Consider the following 20,171-nt stretch of genomic DNA (forward strand, 5'->3'; position numbering starts at 1 on the left):
ACAGTGCTGGCATGACTTACCAGTGCATTAACAAGCTGATGCTTCAGTACGAGGTTATTTGAGTGCTTCCACATTATTTTTCTCAGGCAAGAAATAGCCATTTTGTCTAGCAGCCAACAGTGGCTAACGGGGGCCGGTCTGGAACAGGAGGGAGCAGAGTGCTGGCTGGTTTTGACATGGGACATCGTGGGTGTGTGGCGTTTCCTTTGGCTCTAACGTTGCGGGCCACTTCTGATCCCCTGGGTTGCAAATGTGCAGAGCCCCGTTTGCCACCTTGCTTCTGCGTTATCACAGCATCTTTGCAGTGAACCAAGCAGCGTGTCAGGTGTGTGCCTGAATCCCTGGTGCACAGCCTCTGAGGGGAAGACAGAGGAGCAAAACTGTGCCCCAGATCTGCCCAGACCCCCAGGTGAGCAGATTTCAGCCTGTCCCAGGCAGTTTTTGAGGGGCAGGTGTGCCTGGCCAGAGGGGGACACCCACCCAGCAGCAGGCACCATGGCAGAGCTCCCTCTGGCAAACCTGAGCCCAGAGCAGAGGACCTGGCTGCAGCATCACTAGCCCAAACCAGGGTGTTCCCCCCGGGGTGGCGATATCTATACGCCACAATTAATTGTCACCGGTTTTTAGAGGCTTTTAAAATCTGTAACTTCTGGTTTTCATTTCTCCTTGCTAAGATATGTGTGGCTGGACTGTGCAAGCTGAGAAAGGGGGGTGACAGAGGGAAAGGCACACACAAACCTATCGCAGTAAAAATCACAGTTTTAAAACATTTCTCAAGTAGTTTTCCTGTAAGACTTATGGCATCTGCTACCAAGGGGGTGGTGTGTGGGGAGAAAGTGATTAGACTGACAAACCATTAGGATGCACAGAATAACTCGCTCCTGGCTTCTCTCTTTGCGTGCTCTGGAGATCACCCTTGAATCCCGCCCAGCTCCTCCTGCCACCCCGTGCCAGACAGAGTTACTCTGCCTTGTCTGCAGCTAATCTCTCTGGGTGCATGTGAGTCTGTGCGTGCACAGAGCCTTCATTTTGTTTATGCGTGTGAGCTGCCTTTGAGCCAAGCTTTACTCTCGATGTACCCTCGGTAGCCCAGGCTGGCTTGTCCTAGCTGATGCTCTCAATGCTTAAAAAGGTTTCAGAGGAAATTGTGTGGCGTTGTAGAGTCAAAACGGGGAGCAAGTTGAGCTGGTGGGTGGACTTTCCTCAGGCAACAAAATTTTCTGGGGAACGCCTTGAGATGAGCGGTGTTTCAGCAGGAGCTCGCTGCCCCCCTGCACCCTTTGGTGTTTGCACAGCTAAAGCAACAGCAGGGTAGTGCAGGAGACCGAGCTGCGTCACCTTCCACACCCCACCATTTTACATCTTCCTCAAGATCTCCAGCATCGCTTTCAAACACAGGTCTGTCCTGCTTTCAGTTCCCATTGACTCCAAGCATACCTGCCTCATTACGACTGGGCAGAACTACTATCTTTTGCACAGGGGTTTTATTTGTCCCGTGGGCGAGCACTTGAAGTGGGCTGTCTTCTACCGGTGCTGAACATTTGAGCAATCGCTTGTAATTTATGTCTCTTTTCCCACTGGAACTGGCAGTATCGAGAAAAAAACCACCACCTCCGGAGTGCAGCTGGCTGCCAGTCCCGGGTGCTAATGCAGCAGAGTGCCCCTTCCCTTTCTGCGGGCTCGGTTTAAGCTCGGTCCGTGCTGGCCAGAATGACTATAGGGCCAGGAAATGAAATAATAGGAACTGTAAGCTCTTCTACAGCTGAATGGTTTCAGAGCTCCATTAATTATTAAAGGTGTTAATTCTTCCACAATTACTGGCACATCGCGGCATATTAGATTAGAGGAAAGTTGGTCTCTGACCAAATCAGACTGACCAGCCCGTTCACTGAGACCCCCGAGTCCTTTCAGAGCCACCTCTGTAGCGGAGCTGGCAGTGCTGGAGCGCAGTGCCTTGCACACCGGGAGAAACAGCCAGGCTTTCTCATTTCCATCAGGATATGTAGAAATTCATGGGGGTAATATTTCCTCTCCTGTCTAATAGTAATAAAACCCAATGGTGCCTATGAGTGAGGCTTCCTCTTTTGTTGGTTTGTCTGTTTTCTTAAGAAGCTGGATTCAGCAGGGCTTTGTGCCAAGGGGGGCGAGACGGAGCTCTTCACCCGCAGCCTCTGACACCCAGCCCTGCCCTGGCCGCCAGGAAAGCTGTTATATTTGTCTATAATGAAATACTCCTGCTTCCCTGTATCACAGAGGTACTGCGGCAGGTGGTGCCTTGGATCCTCACCCACAAACATGGCTGAAGGCTTCTGTTTATGAGAAGCTCCATTTGAGCAGACAGGTGTACGTCCCTGCATTGTAACACCTTGACATTGCAAGATGGGAAGGGCCAGGAAAATGCCAAGAGCTCTCCATCCTCATCCCACAGCAACATTTGGTCTTTTTCTGAAAGGTGCAGCTCCTTGAGCCCTGGGATTCTGGCAGAGCCAAGCCTTTCAGTGTGCTTGGGTGGTTTGGGTTTTCAAGGGCCCTTTCTAATCCATCTGTTGTCGACGCTGCATGTCTGTAAGGGTGCCTTCTTAGACAAATAAGGGCTAAATTTTTATATCATAAGCATAAAATCATATCCCTTATTAGAATTACTTTTAGAGTTAAATTAGAGTTACTTTTCCCTTCTTTTGTATGAATAATGATAATAATACTGACTAATGATGATAGTAGTGACAGAAATCCTTATTCAGTCTTAGCAGGATGGTATTTTGCAGTTTCTTTGCATGTAAAACTTCCATTATTTGGATGGGGTTCCTGTGCCATAGATCATTATATCTGTAATATATATTTATAGTTGTTTAAAGTCCTCAATAGTTTATGGAATAAATTCTGATGTGATATAGCCAGGAGCCCTGTGGGTTCTCATTATGCTATTGATTAAAAAGCCCACCACTACACCATGAAGATAAGGGAAAGAATTGGAAACTGGGTGAAAATTCCTTTTACTTTGTATAAATAATTTCACATTTGTTTTAAAAAAGGAGTCTTTGCTTATTTTTTTCCCTCAAGATAATCTCTGCCTTTGTTTGAAAAAGGTTATTGATTGGATTGTTAACTTAAATAGTCTGTGGCGGGTGTGACAGAGCACATGGCTGCAATTAATCTTGCGATGCAGAATCCATTATTGAAAAAGCACTAATGAGCCATTCTAAGGCCTTCGCTGGTCACAGAGCGCCTGGGAGCAGCAGATTGCTCCTGCCCTGTAATGTCAGTTTTGGTCTTTAGTGTTACACAGCCAGTGTAAGCGGAAGAGATTTTTAGGTGTGTGTGGGGTTTTGGTTTGGGGTGGGGGTTTTTTTGGTATTTATGTTAAAGTTCTCCTTACTGCCAGCCTGCAATTGCACTGGGTACAGGAGACAAGAAATCGCCTCTGAGTGCGCTCACCCCCCGCCCCTCTGACCAGATGTCTGGTGGACATAGTGTACAATTAAAGCCAGTGGCATGTGAAACACGGGTGTCGCTATAAAATATGGCCTCAGTCATAGGGTTCAGATCCAGAGGAGAGTTTCGACGAAGATGAGGGAGCTTTCAGACCTGATCTATACTTTAAATTATTGCTTTAAGACAAAGGGATGAGCTGTTGAAACCTTGCTGCAAGTTTTATTATCTATGTTGTTTATAGCTATTGCGGCATAGCAGAAGTTTAGGTAGAGAATAGTTATGGTAGATTAGAAACTGTCAATGTTAACATATCACCTTCTCCTTCAACAGAACTGCTCCCGGGGTGTATTTTAGAGGTCTGTCTATTGACTTTGGTGACACCATAAATATCTGTTACTTCTTCCCCCTGTTAGATCTGCGGAGCTGATACAGACATGTGACAGTGATCCAGGGTTTGCCAGGGCTGAGCCACCACCTGAATTATTAACTGAGTCCCAGCTGCAGACTTTGCTGCACACCTTAACCACAGCAAATGCTGTTTATTACAAGATTAGCAAAGTAAGACTTTTTCTTCATCTTGACCACATAGGTGGTGAAATTAATGAGCAAGATAGACTTTCAGCTCTCTGGCTTGTGCGCTACTACAGTGCCTGTAACTTGAACCACATTTTGGACTACTCTTTGTGTAAACTGTGAGTGGAACTGGCCTATTTTTATTTTTATTTTTTAGGGAATTTGAATCTACCTATAGCAGCCTGCCATGTGCAGCTACAGGGCTTTGTCTTCAGGTATTCTGCCACAGAGGGAATGCCAAGAAGTGCTGTGATACGGAGCAGGGATAGCGTTCACTAACACCGCTCCAGGAAGTCCTGGACGTGTGAATTTTCTCATAGGTCATGAAAAACACTGGGTTTTGAAACAAAGTAGTGGGAAAATAGAGCAATTGCGAAGAAGGAGAGCAGGGAGGGCAGGAAAAAGAATTTTAATGTTTTGAGTATCTACTGACATGCTTGCTGTATGCTACAGTGCCTCATCACGCTGCTGGCATAAGTAAAAATAGTCTTTCCGACGACATTAGGTTGGGGTCATGGTACCACAAGGCACGTTGTTTAATGTGAAAGAGGATCTGACTTAGAGGCTGAAGAAACATGTGCATGAGATATTCTTTTTCCCTTAGACATGCCGTGAGCCCTGGGCTAACAGAGAGCAATCTGCGGCTATGCAGACATGGCTGTGGGCATTTATTAGAACCTTTTGTAGTCACAGCATTCGGAGAGAGAGCCCAGTGGAGTGACTGGTATGCTTTTGCAAAATATTTCTGCATTGCTACTAAAAAGAAGCCACTGCGGCCCTCACTATTAATATTAATATTTTCTAAGCAATCATCAGCCCGCAAGAGCCCATTTCTTTTAGGCTTGTGATGGGTGTGGTTCTTAAGAAGGGCTCTGCAAAATAGGATGGATCACTTCAAGGATGAGGTACCATCAATACGAGGTGCAGCACAGAAGACCTGCAGAGGTGGTTTTGAGGCAAATCAGGAACGAGACAGTCAAGACTGATAGCTGGAAGAGAGCAGGAATGGCTGTGAAGGGACAGAGATAAAGTAGTGAACAGAATCTGACCTTCATGTTGCTTGAGAGAGGGAGAGTCTTTAGCTGGAGTCTCCGCAATGAGCAATGTGTGTACACAGGCAAGTGAGCACGTGAATACATGTATGCATTTAGCTGTGATTTATTTCTGTAAGTTTGATTCCATTCTTTCTGTTTCTTTTCAAATGTGACTGAAGCTATTTAACTCTCTGATTAACTCACCTCCCTGTATGAGTTGTTTTCTGTGATATATTCCAGTACTGTACAACCTTCCTGGAAGACAACTTTCTGCTCTTGGGATGAATTCCTCCCTGATGTGTAGTGTGGCACATTTGTTCTATTTACTGGTGTTGGAATGAGGTTCTGCATTTGCTGTAAATCAGACCTGGAGGAACATTTCAGTGTCATGTCAGGTTCTGCTAGTTTGGTACTATCAGAAATTATCTGAGGTCCTCTCAGCATGAAAAGGTATCATGTCACATCTCCTTCTGCACAGTTGCAGTTTCAAGGTCCCCAGAACTCTAGTTTGGACTTGGTCCACTGTAAATATCAGTAAAATCTGACTCTTTTTTTGTGTGCTGACATTTCAAGGGCTCCAAAACCCAGTGGTTTTAGATCATCTGAGCTCATCAGTACTGCCAAAACATTTATTTATTCAAAGGCTTAAGAGTGATATGAGCAATGTCATTGATCCCTCCTTCCTTAAATATCTCCTTTATTTTTTATTAGATTTCCTTAATAACTTATGTACACACATTCACATTTCTTTGCTGGACAGGCTTAGTTTATGCATCACACCCATGCAAATATAACTGGAGGTATCATGGACACATAAAGGAAATATATTCCCTACAGCATTATTGTCTTACTCAGCAATTCTCGGCAACCGTTTGCTTCACTAGCTAGAAAATACAGAAGCTACTTGTAGGGTGCTGATGGGTGATGTGATGACACAGCAAAACACCACTGATCGGTCTGGTAGTGGAGATAGTACACCTATGCCCACATCTGCTGTAGCTGTGCCTTTTTTTCTGATTGGAGAAGCAGCCGTTCTTTCTCTACTCTTAAAAAGACACTTAGGCTGGTGGAGGTGCAGGTGGAAGTGGAAAAGATTTTTTCCTACCCATTGGCTGTATGCTATGAACCGCAGACAGGCTAGAAGTGAAAAACCCCACGCACCTGATGGTGTAATTTTCTAGAAGTAGTATGCGGTACTGCTGGATGTGCATACCTGTATTTCTAGTTTTTCTATAGATGAGCAATTGGCGATCCCTGTCCCATGCCCCTGCTCCTGACTATGTGCAGTGTTATCGCTTGCATGCGTCAGAGAGAGATGCTAAATACGGGGCTTTCCAAGAAGGCAAGCAATACTTACTGCAGGTGACTTAGGGACTGCCTCAGCCTCATACGGGTGGTTTGGGAGGACAGTACTTTATTTCAGCAGTATATTTTTCTTGTTTTGTTTTGCAGAAGGAACACTGATCCTACCTTTGGTTTGTTTGTTTGTTTGTATTTTCCCCTCCAGAAAGCCCATTGCTGACCCTGCTACTGTGATACCGCTGTTTTGCAAAGCTGGAGTCGACACGCATGTAGGGGTGGGGGTTGTAACTCTGGCGATTTGTCCTTCCCAATTAGATGTGACTGTTCTGCTAGCTTTCCCTTCTTTATTCCTTTGATTTAGTTCATTGTGGGAGTTGGCTTGGGGTTTTTTCATTTTGGTTTCTTGTTTTGATCCTGGAAGGTTAGCTGTGCAATTTGGTTTCTTCTGTGCCAACCAACTTGAGTGGCAGAGCTCTTAAAAAAATTAAAAGCTGTATCCCTTCATCCTGTTATGCGTCTTCTCTGTACGCTACTGCTTCCATTTAAGCAAAGTTTACAGAATTGCTCCACCCACTTGGAAATCAGGAAGGGAAGCTCTGAAATGGAGAATAACCTTGTTTCTACTAGTTCCTTCAGTCCGGTCTGAACAACTCTAATTGAAACTGTACTCCAATTTCTATTAAGATGGGTGGGCTCTCTCTGAAATTGGGTTTGTTTCTGATTTCATCCTTTCTCTTGTTTTCTTTCCAAAAAAAGCCCCCAAAAACCAAACCCAAAGCCAAACCATTTTTAAGAGCTCTGAATAAAACTGCTTTGCCGATGGGGAATGGGTGGGGACGACTCTGATTTTCTCTTGTGCCCGGCAGCGAAAGGGTTAATGCCTGCTTTCCTCTTTGGTATCTGTTAGCTGCAGCCCATGTTGTGATCAGTCCATGTCCATGTGCGTTTTGTTCCCAAATTCAATACCAGTTAATTCACAAGCAAAAAGTGAGCCTTAACAATGACAGTTGTTTCCGATCTTCCTCAGGACACCCGACCTGCCTGCAGTTCACCACAAACATGACTGAGGCTGTTAAAACCTATCAGTGGCAGTGCATTGAGTGCAAATCCTGCAGCCTTTGTGGGACCTCTGAGAACGATGTGAGTTCATTTACCTTTTCCTGCACATAAGCATTACTGCAAGCTACTGTCATGCCCACCCTCGAGAAGCATGTGGCAATGGTGTGGGTCATGGCTTTACTGCTGCTTCCATACGTCTCCAAGGAAGAGCCGCTCCTGAGAGTAGAGAGGAACTTCTCCCCAGTGCCCCCATTAAGCTGTCAGTCTCTGCTGAAATTACCATGGGCATCATGTAGGGCCTCTTGAGATGGCAATACTTGTGGTTTGTATGCTTATTCAACAGAGATAAGCTGGAGGCAGTAAACTCACGTTGCAGGGAGCTGCAAGAGAGTAGTATTTTCAATATGATAGTCAGCAGTAAATGTGAATGGGTGATAGCCTGAGAGATGACAGGTGTGTTTCTTCTGTCCCTAATTTTGCTTACTTTCTCGGTATGATTTTTAAATCTTAATTACAAGACTTGGGAAACATGGCAGCGTTTGAACTGGGATGGCTAGGTCTCTCTAGCTAGGTAGTCACCTGATCACCTATTCCAGTGATTTCCAAATTGCGATCCAGAGCCTGCAGCAGGGCAGTGTCCTCTCTGGGGGTTTTCAGTTAAAATCTGATGCTAAAGGTCCTTGGCAGTCTGTGAGAAACCTGGAGAATCGACAGTGGCTGGAGAACTTTCGAGGTGATTAGATGACACCATTCCCTATAGCAGAATAAATTTGAAGCCTGAGATTTTGTTTAGCTTTGGCAGTAAATAAGGAAATCTGAAAACAGGAAGCTCTTCTGTGTTAGGAATCACAGGATACTTCAGAGCAGCTTTTTCCCCCCAAGATATATGAAAGAGCTGCAGACCACATGGTGGGATCATGTAATTTCCATCTGTTTCACAGAGCGTTTACTCAGCTGAGTTTTGGAGAACTACCTAAGTCCACGCTTTTGATAAGAAAGGTTTCCCCTGAAGGGCTGAGATCCAGCATGTGGTGACATTGGAGCCCGGCAAAGCCTGTCCTCGTCTCTCAGTATGCCATATCCCTGGCCTAACAGCTTTTACTCCTGCATCGTAAGGCCACCTTGGGGAGGAAGTCCTCCACCTCCCAGGGAGATTTTCCAGTTTGAAACTGAACTGCCTTTATGCTGAGACGGGCTCTCTTATAGCCTCTCAGAAATATGGTGGTTGAGTGTGGATGCACAAATGTGATGCCTCTAGCCTTTTACATCCCCAGCAGTCTCTTGGTCTCTGTGTTCCTAGCTGAGCAGTGCTGGTTACCATGCTTATGTTTTCATCTTGGCAAGAGACTAATTTACACCATTTTCTCTCTTCTCCTCTCTTTCTCTCCCTGTTTCCCTACTGTCTCTGCAACAACCCTGCCTCAGGACCAGCTGCTCTTCTGTGATGACTGTGACCGTGGCTATCACATGTATTGCTTGAATCCACCAGTCTTTGAGCCCCCAGAAGGTAACATATGTTGGAAGTCTGCTTTGACAATCACAAAGTCCTTGTGGAGAAGGGAAGAATTTCAGAAAGGTGGCCTGGGCCATGCAGGGTTAAGGAAGCAGTAGCAAAGCAGAGGCAGGTACCACTGGAAAGAAAGAAAATTAATAGATGTGGAGGTGTAGCGTGATCTGAGCTGCCCTGTTCAACCTTGCCTGGTCTCTACTTCCTCTTCCAGAACATGGCTCTTTTGCAGGTCATGGGTGCCTTTGGATGTCCCAGATGGCACTGAACAGCTCAGTTTAGTCAGCTGAGCTGAGCTCCTGTGAACTGTGACTTTGGACTTCCTAAGAAGTCAACGTCCCAGAGACAAAGCCTCAGACAGAGAGGTTCTCTCTGGAACAGCTGAGAGTCTGTTGTCAGGAGACTGGAGTAAGAGGAACAGCCTTCCTTGTTCTCTGGGCTATCTGTGCCTAGGGAGGGTGAGAGTTTACAGTCTGTATTACGTTTGGTATGTAGTTATGTCCTCTGCAGGGGATTCAATCTGACTATGCTACAACTGGTTGTAGTTTGTCACTTGGTTGTGGAGAAGAGGAACTAGTCCCTTAATGTTATTGATTCTTTGACTAAAATCTGCAGAGAGCAGTAGAATTGGAGGAAACATGCAAGTGTGAATGACTGCAGTTTACATGAGGGGTGAGACAAGAATAATTACAAATCAATCACGCATTCAGGAGCTAAATGCTTATAACTTTGAGAAAGAATAAAATAAATCAGGAGGGGAAATTTTTGAAATGCAGCTAATAATTAGCTAAAGGTTTCTGTTTGACTAGGAAGTGGTATACTGAAAATAGGAAAATATAAAATACCTAGCGGCAATGCACATCCCAGCTGTGTTGTAACTTGTGTAGAAAGCCTACAGCCCTAACACCAAGGGCAGCAGAGCCTGCTTCAGAAAAATACAGGCAATTCCAATGTTAGGAATGTTTGTTATCCTGTTCAAGCTTATCTTGACATAAACTCTGAGTGCCTGGATTTGATGTCATTCCTATAAGAAGGATTTCTCCATTTGCAGGGAGCTGGAGTTGTCATTTGTGCCGGGAGCTGCTCAGAGAGAGAGCATCAGCTTTTGGCTTCCAGGCCTGAGGAGCTCCAGCAGTCAAGAAACATTTTGCTCCCGGTGTTGCCATACCAGCACACAAGTCCCATCCAGCACACAAGTCCCATCCAGAACACAAAGACACAACCCAGATCAAAACGAACGGACACTCAAATACAGGAAGAGGTATCTGTGGTATTCACTGTCACTAAGGTCATACCTCCTGGGCTCTACTACAAGGATCATGTACTTTCCCGATGTCCGGATGAAATCTCTTCACTGCTATGCATGGTTGCTGCTTGCTGTTACGGGCTCACCTGCATTATAGAAGGGGGAAGGTTGTTATATTGACATGGAGAAGTCAATTTTGTGTGGCCTTGTGCTTTCTGTTTAGTCTTCTCTTTAAAGAAGAAGTAGTAAGGTATCTCCCAAGGAATTATTGGTGAGTACTTTGGCTGGGAGCAGCACCAGTTGTTTCTCTTCACAGGCTTGACTGGAAATCTCCTTACTGCAACCACTCTGTATTCATAGGGGGACTCTGAGAGTTGCATTAGTTCAGTACTTCCCAGGTCATGAACAATGTATTGTCACTGAGAGAAGCACTGATCAAAAATTTTTGGGTTGACACTTTCTCCCTTGGATCAAATGCTTTGATTTGGCAGATCTTTAGACATCTGGTTTTCATATCTCTGAAGGAGGAACAGTACCAGTATGTACATGCACAGATGCTTAGAAAAGCCTGGCTATCGTCTTTGGTATTTCAGGATATCCAGGCACACTGTCCCACTGCAATGCCAGCATACAGTCCAGACTCATCATTTTATTTTTATTCAGAAAATTGTGAATGGTTATGTATGTAACTGACTTGCTGTTTAGCTCAGAAAATTGAAAAAAAACAAGAACATCACCTTAACTTGATCACAGAAAGTAGAATTGTCAGTTTTCTCAGCAATCTAAAGTAAGCTGCAAAAAGGAACAACTTTGGCTTAGGTCAAATGAAGCACTTCTGATTATTTTTTTTTAATTTCTAAACTAAAATGTTCTGCAACTTAAAGTTGCATTGTATTCTGGGAATTACCTAATCAGGACTTTCAGCATTTCCAGAGTGTTACTGTTTTTTATCAAAGTAATCATCAAGATCTAGCTGAATTTTCAAATATCTTTGCCCCAAATTCTCTATAACTGCATTTTTGGCAACTGTAATAATTTGTCAGAAAACCTTTCCCAGCTCTAAAGAAGGAAATAATTTACTGAGCCTAACATGAAAAGAAAGATTTTCATAATGATTTAAAAATTTAAATAGAAACACTTGTACTTTATTTAAACAAACCTCTACGTGTGAACATTAGGCAAGAGTATCAATTGAAAAAATATTATTACAGTTGAGTCTCTGTGAATGATTTAAGACATCACTAGGAGGACAAGTTAGTACATTGAAGAATTTCTACTAGATACATCTTTAAGGTTAAAAACCTGCAACTCTCTGAATTGCCAAGTAGCCCAAATTGACCATTTTCTAGGGTATGAAGTGTATTACTTCCTATGCATAGATTTAAGTGGGTTTATAATATAAATTTATGAGAGTCCCAAGCAGCATGTGACTCAGGGTGCTTGTACAAGTAGGTAAGGACACTGAAGATTATATTTGGCATATCTATGTGTGTTGAAACTTTCCCACAAAATTAGATGTCCCCAAACATTTGAAAGGACATTGTGAAAGAATATTAGTGAGATAATTTTTCTTCCTTCTCCTGCTAATTACACTTAGTTAGAGTGAGCTACACTGACCTAATGCACTTTCCCTCATTATTTAGATAGGTTCCTCACCTTTTGCATTTTGTTCAGCTTACACAGTAGAAGCAGCTGTGTCAGCTGCGGGATTCTCCCATGTACTGTTGCAGCCTCTTCTCAGTCTGCAGCAGGAGTGTTTTAACCCGTTAGAAAAAGATTTAGAAAGTATTTATCCTAGTCATATTGGACCAAATTTCTCCTGGAGAAGCTGTACTGGCTAGCTGTGAAATTCATTCAATACCTTAGGCTTTCCATGTGACAGCCACTCCAGAAGAACCATGAGTACAAACAAATCAGGTGCGGGGAGGGAAAAGTGGGAGCCCAAGGACCTGTGTTGGGTGCCTGGTACCTGTTCTGACAAAGCTCTAGAAAAAAATGTAAAATGAAGCATCTTCCTCCCAGCCTGGAACTGCCCTGGCCCTGGGGAGCACTCACTGTCCACAGCTCATCTGCATGAGCTTTTGCACCCACCTGATGGTGCAATTGAACCCTGCTGACCTGGCACCTTGGACTATCGCACAGTTCAGGCTGACATAAAGTCCTGTTGCTGCTGTGCCCAGGAGCACAAGCGTGTATTCACCAGAGGCACGGCTGGGCTCTCTCACGGAAAGTGAGTGTTTCGGCAGGAGGGGCTGGAGCTGAGAAGTGTGTGCGCTGGAGGAAAGCTTTATGGCGGTGCTGGCGGTGTGAGAAGCAGAGGTGGGTTAGTGTCGGACTGGTGCTCAGCTGCCAGGCCTGCTGGGCTTAGGGAGCTCTACATATGGCTCTATAGATGGCCATCACCTTCCAGTTTTCTGCTATTGCATTGACCTTGGGAGAGCAGTAGAACAATGTCTGCGTTATCACACGGAGAGGAAAAAGCACATTGTTTTAGCCTGTGTGTTAAGCAGACAGCAGTGGCTCATCATGTAAGTCTCAGGTAGCCCTGTTGGTGGGACTGGCTGGTGCAGAAGGTCAATGCTTTCCACCCCTGTGACAGACATTGCTAAATGAACTGTGCTCTGCACACAAACGTGATTTCCTGTTTTGTGCATTTGATCCATAGCAGCACTGACTGTTTTCTCCTCCCCAAAACATTCTGTGGTGAACAATGTCTTTCATGTTTGGAAATATTCCTCGGTGGCCTTGCTGAAATTTCATTACTGATGAGGTATAACGGAAGGAGAGGTGGCTAGATCTTCAATGGCACGATGTTGTTTGCTGTTTGAGATCAGTGTAACAGGGTACTTACCCATAGTGGTCCGGCAGTGTTTTATCTCTCCAGCTTTGTGCTGTGCTGCTGCATAGCCGAGCAGCAACACTCCAGGTAACTCTGCCAGCAGATGAGATGCAAGCTCCCCCATGCTGAGACCTTCCTCCGGCTACAGTCTCCCTTCTTTACTGGCTTGGTCCAAGATAAGGGGCTAGGGTGGACCTCTCAGTGACTTTTTAGCATGCATTCAGAGCCATACGTCTTGGCGCACTTTACTTTATTGATTTGCTTTATTGATTGAGCCACCAAGCAAATGATGCTGCACCCACTTTGTGCAAATGTGGAGAGGTTGTGGCACAGCCATGGGGGTGAGGAAGAAGAGTTTAGAAATTGGTAACCGATTCCCTGTCACCTGGTAACCCCTTGGGGACAGCCTCCCTGCATGATCACTGGGATGAACAACTTGGGCGACACCGTCCACTGTCAGGCAAATCTTGAGGCTGCTCATAGCAGCAGTCTGGTCTGGACAGTAAACAGCATGAGGACTCTGGCTCGGTCCGCTTCTCTCTCCTGCTACGGCAGGGTATGCGAGTCTGTTGGCAGCCTTGAGGCGATCACACTCAGCCATATTTCAGAACTTTTCTGTGTAGGCAAGACTGGCCATAGTTTAGCACAAATCAGGGCAAAGTACCATGGGAGATGGTAGGTCCTGCATCCCTGGAAGTCTTCAAATCAAGACTGGGCAGCTTCCCAGAAGACGTATTTTAATGAAACGCAATCTTAGACAGGAATGTCTGACTGAAGAAGGCTTATGGTACAGAGGAAGCCAGGCTGGCTGATGTAATTGTTCTTCTTCCTGTCCTCATTAGAAAAACAGATGTTTACTGTCGGAGAGGATGTATTTAAATCCAAGCTGTGTCTGCATAATGGCCTTAAAGTAAGTTAGTTGGACATATCTAATGTTTTTAACCCATCTTGGATAACCTAAAGAAGGTCAGTTTTACAAAATCACCTTTGCTGATGCAGTAAATTGCACATTGCCCCCTTCCTGCCCACAGTGGCGGCTACATTGGTGTTAGCCACTTCGTGCTTTTCCAGGGACCGAACAATTCAGACTGTACTGTGTGAATCCACGGCTTGGTTCTGTATTTCCTGCCATCACATTTGTGTGCTGCGTTGCCCAGTTTTCTGCCCTGTGGTGGGAAGACTAGCTGGGGAGGGGAGCTGCCGCAGCGGCAGCCTTGGAAACCAGAGGGGTGGAGAAATGGTCGTAAACAGGGTGCGTGCAAGTCATACCACCGAGGAAGTGAGCTTGTGTTACTGTCACTGAGCTTCTCCTGTAGCTTGGGAACGGCAGTACCTTTAAAAAACGTAAGATGGGTCCCATTCTGCCTCCAAACTGTGCTTCTGTAGATGTGTCTTTGGACTGAGTTTACAGCATTTCTGTACCTTAGGCCAGTTCTTGAGCTAGGAAAGCCAAGTTAAGTGTGTTCTTTTGAAGCAAACATTGCTCTAAATAACTTTCAAATCATTATTTCTCAGCTTTCTTTGAAAGGAGCTTAGTAAATTCTGCCCCAAAGGAAGAGTGTCCCACACCACGCACTGTTGCGGAGCTGTTGCATGTTCTTTACACCTACAGCATGTGTTTTGACAGGGGTCATTTGGAAGGTGAGGAGGGATGGGGGTAGAAAGGAATATTAATTAAGCTTGTCACTGCTGGAGGGATAGTGTGCATTGTGGGCAAGGAGATTCCAGGTAGAGCTGGGCATGATTTTTCTGTGTGGAATAAATTTAAAATGCACTTTTGAGAGAACCACAATTATTCAAATATCCAAGTTCAATCTGGCAAATTATTGAATACAGAAAATATGAGAGGGAGGGGAATATTAGAAGAGTTGAAAATGCTTGTTTTGATCTTTTTGGAATTAATCACTTCATTATTTGAATTTCAAAGTTAATTTAATTTCAAAATAAAAGAATGAAATAGCCTTCCTTTGACACAAAACATTTAACATGGGGCTTAAAAGAATTTCAGGTCTACCTGAATTGAAATTTTCCAAATTTCCTGATTTAGTGTCCTATCCACCACTGTGTGTCTGGTTAGTCCAGTTCCAGCATGTCTATAAATCTCATTAGTGAAAACTTTACAGTACCTACTTAAAAGAAAGTTAACAGCTATGGAGGAATAGGAATTTTTAACATTATGCAACCGGTTCATCTAAAAGGAAAAGAAGATAAATAAAATGGAGAAAAATGTAATCTTGAATGCTAGGAGCACTTTCTTAAAGTGAGACATCTTGGTTGATCTTACTTGTTCATCTGTCTATCTAATCAGTTGGAAATGACAGCTGTTACTCTATAAAACTATATTTCAGAGCAGAAGAGGGAAATGCTTTATGTTTTCCCAATATATAAAAAACTGGACAAAGCAAAAGAGGCTATACTGGGAACAATTTGACACCAGTCTGGAAGGACAGAAAATGTAAATCTTATGGAGGAGGTGATTAGAAGATGGATCGTCTTGACAATTTTGTTATGGAAGGCTGTGAGTTGGACAACAGCAGGTCCTCACCTGAAATTTTAACAGTTGACCAGATCTATTTTTTTGTGAAAATAATTTCTGTGGAGAGGAGCAGGCAGACAGGACAGGAAAGCTCTCTTCTGTAACCAGTTCTGGGCTTGCTACGATCTTAGCATCTCATACTTTTGCATGATACACTACCTGGCAGGACAAGGGAAGTATGCATTAATGTTCTTTAGACATTGGGGCAGGGTGAGCACCACTGCCAGAGCAGGAGCAGGCAGGTGCTGTCCCTGGCCCCCACAAGAAGAGGTGTGTGTAGAAACAACCTGCAGCCAAACAGGTAGAGATGCTCGCACACTCATTTCCAAACTTAGGTCTCAGTTAAGAGCAGCTGACCCAAACTGCAGTCTGTCCAGCAGAGCTGCTGGCTGTGCCAGGCTGCCTGCTGGTGTGGAGAGTCAGAGCTGCTCTGAGGTTATCTGGAAACATGACATTTCACTGCACCTAAGCAGAGTTATAAAGCGGGGGCTTTATTGCCACTTACAACAGGGATTGCAGCACTGCTGTGCGTAGGTACCTGAACTCTGTGTGCCTCAATTCTGGAGAAAATGCAGGAGAACATGCAGGATGGCAATTCTTAGCTGTTTTTGTAAAGCACTTGGAATACACCTGTGTGCAAGCACTGAGTGCTGCCATTTACTACAATGGTGCACACCCAGGCTGTGGCAGAGCAAGCAGAGCCAGCTCTCCCATGCTGTTCCTTACGCCGTTTGCTTCTGCCAGCCATGGGCCTGTGGTGCTGTCCTGGGAGATGACAGCAGGTGACAAGCCAGGAGATGGATGCCAAAGGTCCAAGACCCTGCAGAGGAAACAAAGAGTTTTGGTTACTATGGCTGTGCTTCTCCTCTGGTCAAAAAGGGCAGGAGCTGGGGCTGACAGGCAGCCAAATCCATCTTTAGAGGTGATATAATTACTAACAACGAACTCCAACCCCGTCAGTAGTTCATGGGTTTTCAGGGCAGACACCAAACCCCGTCCGGTTTACGTAAGATGAACTCAGTTTTGCTGGAGGGGAAGGGAGAGGAGGAGGTCTCTGGTCTGAAGGGGACTGCTTTATAAGCACAGCTGCCCAGCCCACTCCCCATCATGTTCCGTGGCAGGGCAGGCCCAGGCAGTCTCCTTCCTACCAGTGCTGGCACCATCGACCGGGGCCAGAGCACCAAGCCCCTGCTCCTGGGGAGCAGCTTTGCAGAGAGGCTGCTGGCACTGTCCCAGCTCTGTGTCCTGCCGTGCCAGCCAGGGTGCAGGGTCTCACCACCTTGCAGACAAGGGCAAGAGTGACCAGCTCTGCCAGGCAGTGTTCCTGGCCCTTGGGGGACAGTGGTTCTCTTGAAGGAGCCAAGCTGCAAGATGGGTGACCATGACCTGGCTGTCCCGATGGCCAAGCCTTAGTGCAGGGCAGAGGAGTGGTGCGTTACCATCCTGCCTCTCCAGCTGCAGTGCTGGAGTGTTTAGCGAGTCCCACCACCGCTGTGCATCAAGGCACTTAACTGGGTGGGGGGAAAGGTAAATCACAGCAATTACTTCTGGGGCACAGAAGGGTTTTTAGGGTTTATCGTCTTATTGCATAAATGTCAATGAGAATGACAGGCATTTTGCAACTGGGAGATCAAGCCAATAGCTTCTTAATGTTTGGTGTGTGTTTCCACCACATTGGATGAAAATGTAATGTATTATTACAGTATTCACCCATGCATTTAGAATATATTTTGTTGTTATGTTCTGAAGTGAGGAAACTACTATTTCCAGATCAGCTTACCTCCCTTTGCATGCATGAAGTTAACAATAAAACACTTCATACACGAAAATTGCTGATTTTTCAGGTATTGATGTTTTCTTTCAGACTCCAGTCAGTACGGTCATCCATCTGATTCAGTTCATTGTAACAAACTATAGGTTTCACCTCCATAGTGACTCAGGAAATGTTTCCTCTCTCTCCCCTCTTTTCAGAAGCCAAGGACAGAGAAGGGCAGGTTTTATTCCTTTTATTCTGAAAGAGTGGTAAAGGTTGACAAGTCCATTTCCTGTTCACCTCCTTTCCATGTCTTGAATGATTGAATTGGTTGGCTGGGAGAGCGCTCCTTTTTGTAGCAGTCTGGAGTCTTTGCTAGCAGGTCTCACCTGTGCATGAGATTCCACATCCTAGAGTTTTGTCCCCTTAGATAGGACTCTTCCTGCTGTTGCCATGTAAGACTTTGAAACTGCTAATTCTCATCAAGCAGCCATGTGCCTAGTGTCCTGAAAATCAAGATAAGGATTTCCCTTAGATTGCTTGAGATTTTCTGCCTGCAAGGCCAAACCCCCTGCTGCCTATGACCTCTGCTGGAGCACAGATCTGTTTCCAGCCCAGACATCTGCTGCTGCTGGACTCAGGACTGCATTTTGATGTCTGCTGTGCACTGCCAGTGCAAACTTTGCCAGCAACATTAAAAGGGAAGTATCTGCTGAAAATCAAAGGACAAGACATGAACGTTATGCCTAAGGTACTCTTCTTTTGTAGCTCTCTTAGAGGTATAACACGAGAGATGTGCCACTGCATCCTTTTGGGAAGGCTATAGCAAGTGCATGAGGAATTTCCAAGGGTCATCTCCTTTGAGCTTCATTACAGAATATCCTTCATTGTTCATTCTCATTTTTTCTTTCTCTTGCAATACATTCCTGGATTTCAGAGACAGTGTGTACCAAAGCTGATTTGAAGGGTCTAGAGCAATTCAGAAATAGAGAGAGGTCCAAACCGAACCATCAGCTTTTATCTCCCCCTTAGAAGGGTTCAACAAACCCTTGATCATTGCAGGGAATCAGACTCGTGTGCTGACTTAATCCCAACTCAGCATTAAGGTCACACAGTAGTTCATATAGACTCTTTTGTAGTCATAAAATGTTCTTTAAAAATGCAGGAATAAATGTGTCGTCTTTACCTTGACGGCTTTCTATTTTTCGTGCTACAGCAGAGATCAACATTTCTCCTGTTTACTCTGACTTTCTTCCAGCACCACAGCCTGGGTCAGAAGTGATGGCAACAGGCCTGAGAATAATTTATTTCATTGAATTGCAGATGTAAAGAGAGGCTCAAGAGCATTCAAGTAAATTGTCATCTGTGCTAGACAGTCAGATCTCCCAAGAACCAGAAGTTTGTGTACATGTTAAGTTATTGCTTCACCTTTTCTTCATCTGCCATTTCAGATGGCAGATGGCACTGAGCGTGCTGTTGGTGTGTACACCTTTTTTCATTAGAAGTGGTTGCAAAGAAAACCAGCAACTGAATCTGGGGCTGGGGAAGACTGAATTAGGATCTTTGCTGTTGATCCTTTATTTGACTTTGGGACAATATTGTCCCCATTAGTCAAAGGGGAATAGAAGGAGGATAAATCTGTGGCATCTCAGATAAGAAATGTGATGTCATCAACTTTAAGTGCACTTTCAAAATGCATATTTAAAAAAATGCACCCAAAATAGTGACGCTTGGTAGAGCCTTACTGTGTGATGCTGTAGTATTGAATTTCAATTAGGAGACTTTAAGTTATATATACAAATATATATGTATAAATATTATTTACTGTAAATATTGCTCACCTATCAGGAATAGATCTAGAGTTCTGTAATAAGTGTTACTCACCTTGAAGGAAAAGAAGGAAGAGGGAGAAAATCTTGTTTTGCAAAGGTGTGTCAGCATTCTAACAAAATAAGGCAAAACATTATCTCTTACAACTTAATCCTATCTGGAGCATGATTTATTGACACATGAAAGAGTACCTGTAGTCTAAAAGACCGGCCAGATTCTCAGTTGCTCTCAATCATCATTCCTCCATTGACTTTAAGCCAAGAGGTTGCCCTGGTGTCTAAAGAGGCCCAGTCTAAGTAGCCTTAGACTTTAGTCTTTATTAAAAGATGTGTGGTGCTTAATATTTCAGCACACCCAGCACATGTAAGAAAATAGGTATTTCTGTCCCAGATGAGTCTGGTCTGTTTACACTTGGTTCTGGTTTAACCTGGTCCTGATGATGCCGTGTCGCAGGCTCCAAAGGAAAGTGAGAAACCTCAGCAAAAGATAATGGTGGAGCAGTCAGCAACGAGGGCAAATTTCACTCTAACTCCATGGCGTATGGGCTTGATTCACCAGTTTTCAGTGTATTGCCTTTTGATTTTCCGTAAACAATCCTGTACTGCTATATCAGGTACAGTGGACAGCAGTGCATGATTTCCCTCTTCTGTATCACTTCACTCAGCTCTAACCTCCCCTCTTACCCATTTCTAATCTGTTCTAGTCCTTTTGATCTCGGTGTCTCCTCACTTGGAAACCTTTTCCAGCCCCTATCATTTTCAGCATCTGTCCCTGGAGTCAGTCCTCTTCAGCATCATTTGCTCTGAGACAGGCTGAAGTGAAAGTCTGCATGACCAGGATATTGCATAGGTTTACCGAGCGGTGCTTACACCTTCTAAGCTTTACTTCTCTCCCAATGGTATGTCCTGACAGTGTCTGTGCTTTTTTGCCACCCTGTGAGCAGGCCCATCATCGCCTCTGGGATGCTTTTCCTTTGTGGTTACAGCTTATCTGGAAGGAACCTGTTTTACAGCCAGTGAAGCCACGCAGCCTTGCTGCCGGCACACACTCGCCCTCCTTT

The 20,171-nt window shown here is 44.7% G+C and overlaps 1 protein-coding gene across 3 annotated transcripts in view; it reads left to right on the forward strand.

The window, feature by feature from the left end:
- Positions 1 to 10,811, forward strand: part of DPF3 (double PHD fingers 3) — a 189,786-nt gene extending 178,975 nt beyond the window's left edge. For all 3 annotated transcript variants that reach the window (XM_055715720.1, XM_055715718.1, XM_055715719.1), the window contains 3 exons: positions 7,369 to 7,481; positions 8,826 to 8,907; positions 9,959 to 10,811. In XM_055715720.1, coding sequence (XP_055571695.1) covers positions 7,369 to 7,481; positions 8,826 to 8,907; positions 9,959 to 10,029 — 266 coding nt within the window. In that variant the 3' untranslated portion in view covers positions 10,030 to 10,811. The remainder of the gene's footprint in view (positions 1 to 7,368; positions 7,482 to 8,825; positions 8,908 to 9,958) is intronic.
- The last annotated feature ends 9,360 nt before the right edge of the window (positions 10,812 to 20,171 follow it).

The sequence above is a fragment of the Falco cherrug genome, chromosome 7, assembly GCF_023634085.1.
Source record: "Falco cherrug isolate bFalChe1 chromosome 7, bFalChe1.pri, whole genome shotgun sequence".
Taxonomy (NCBI): Eukaryota; Metazoa; Chordata; class Aves; order Falconiformes; family Falconidae; genus Falco; species Falco cherrug.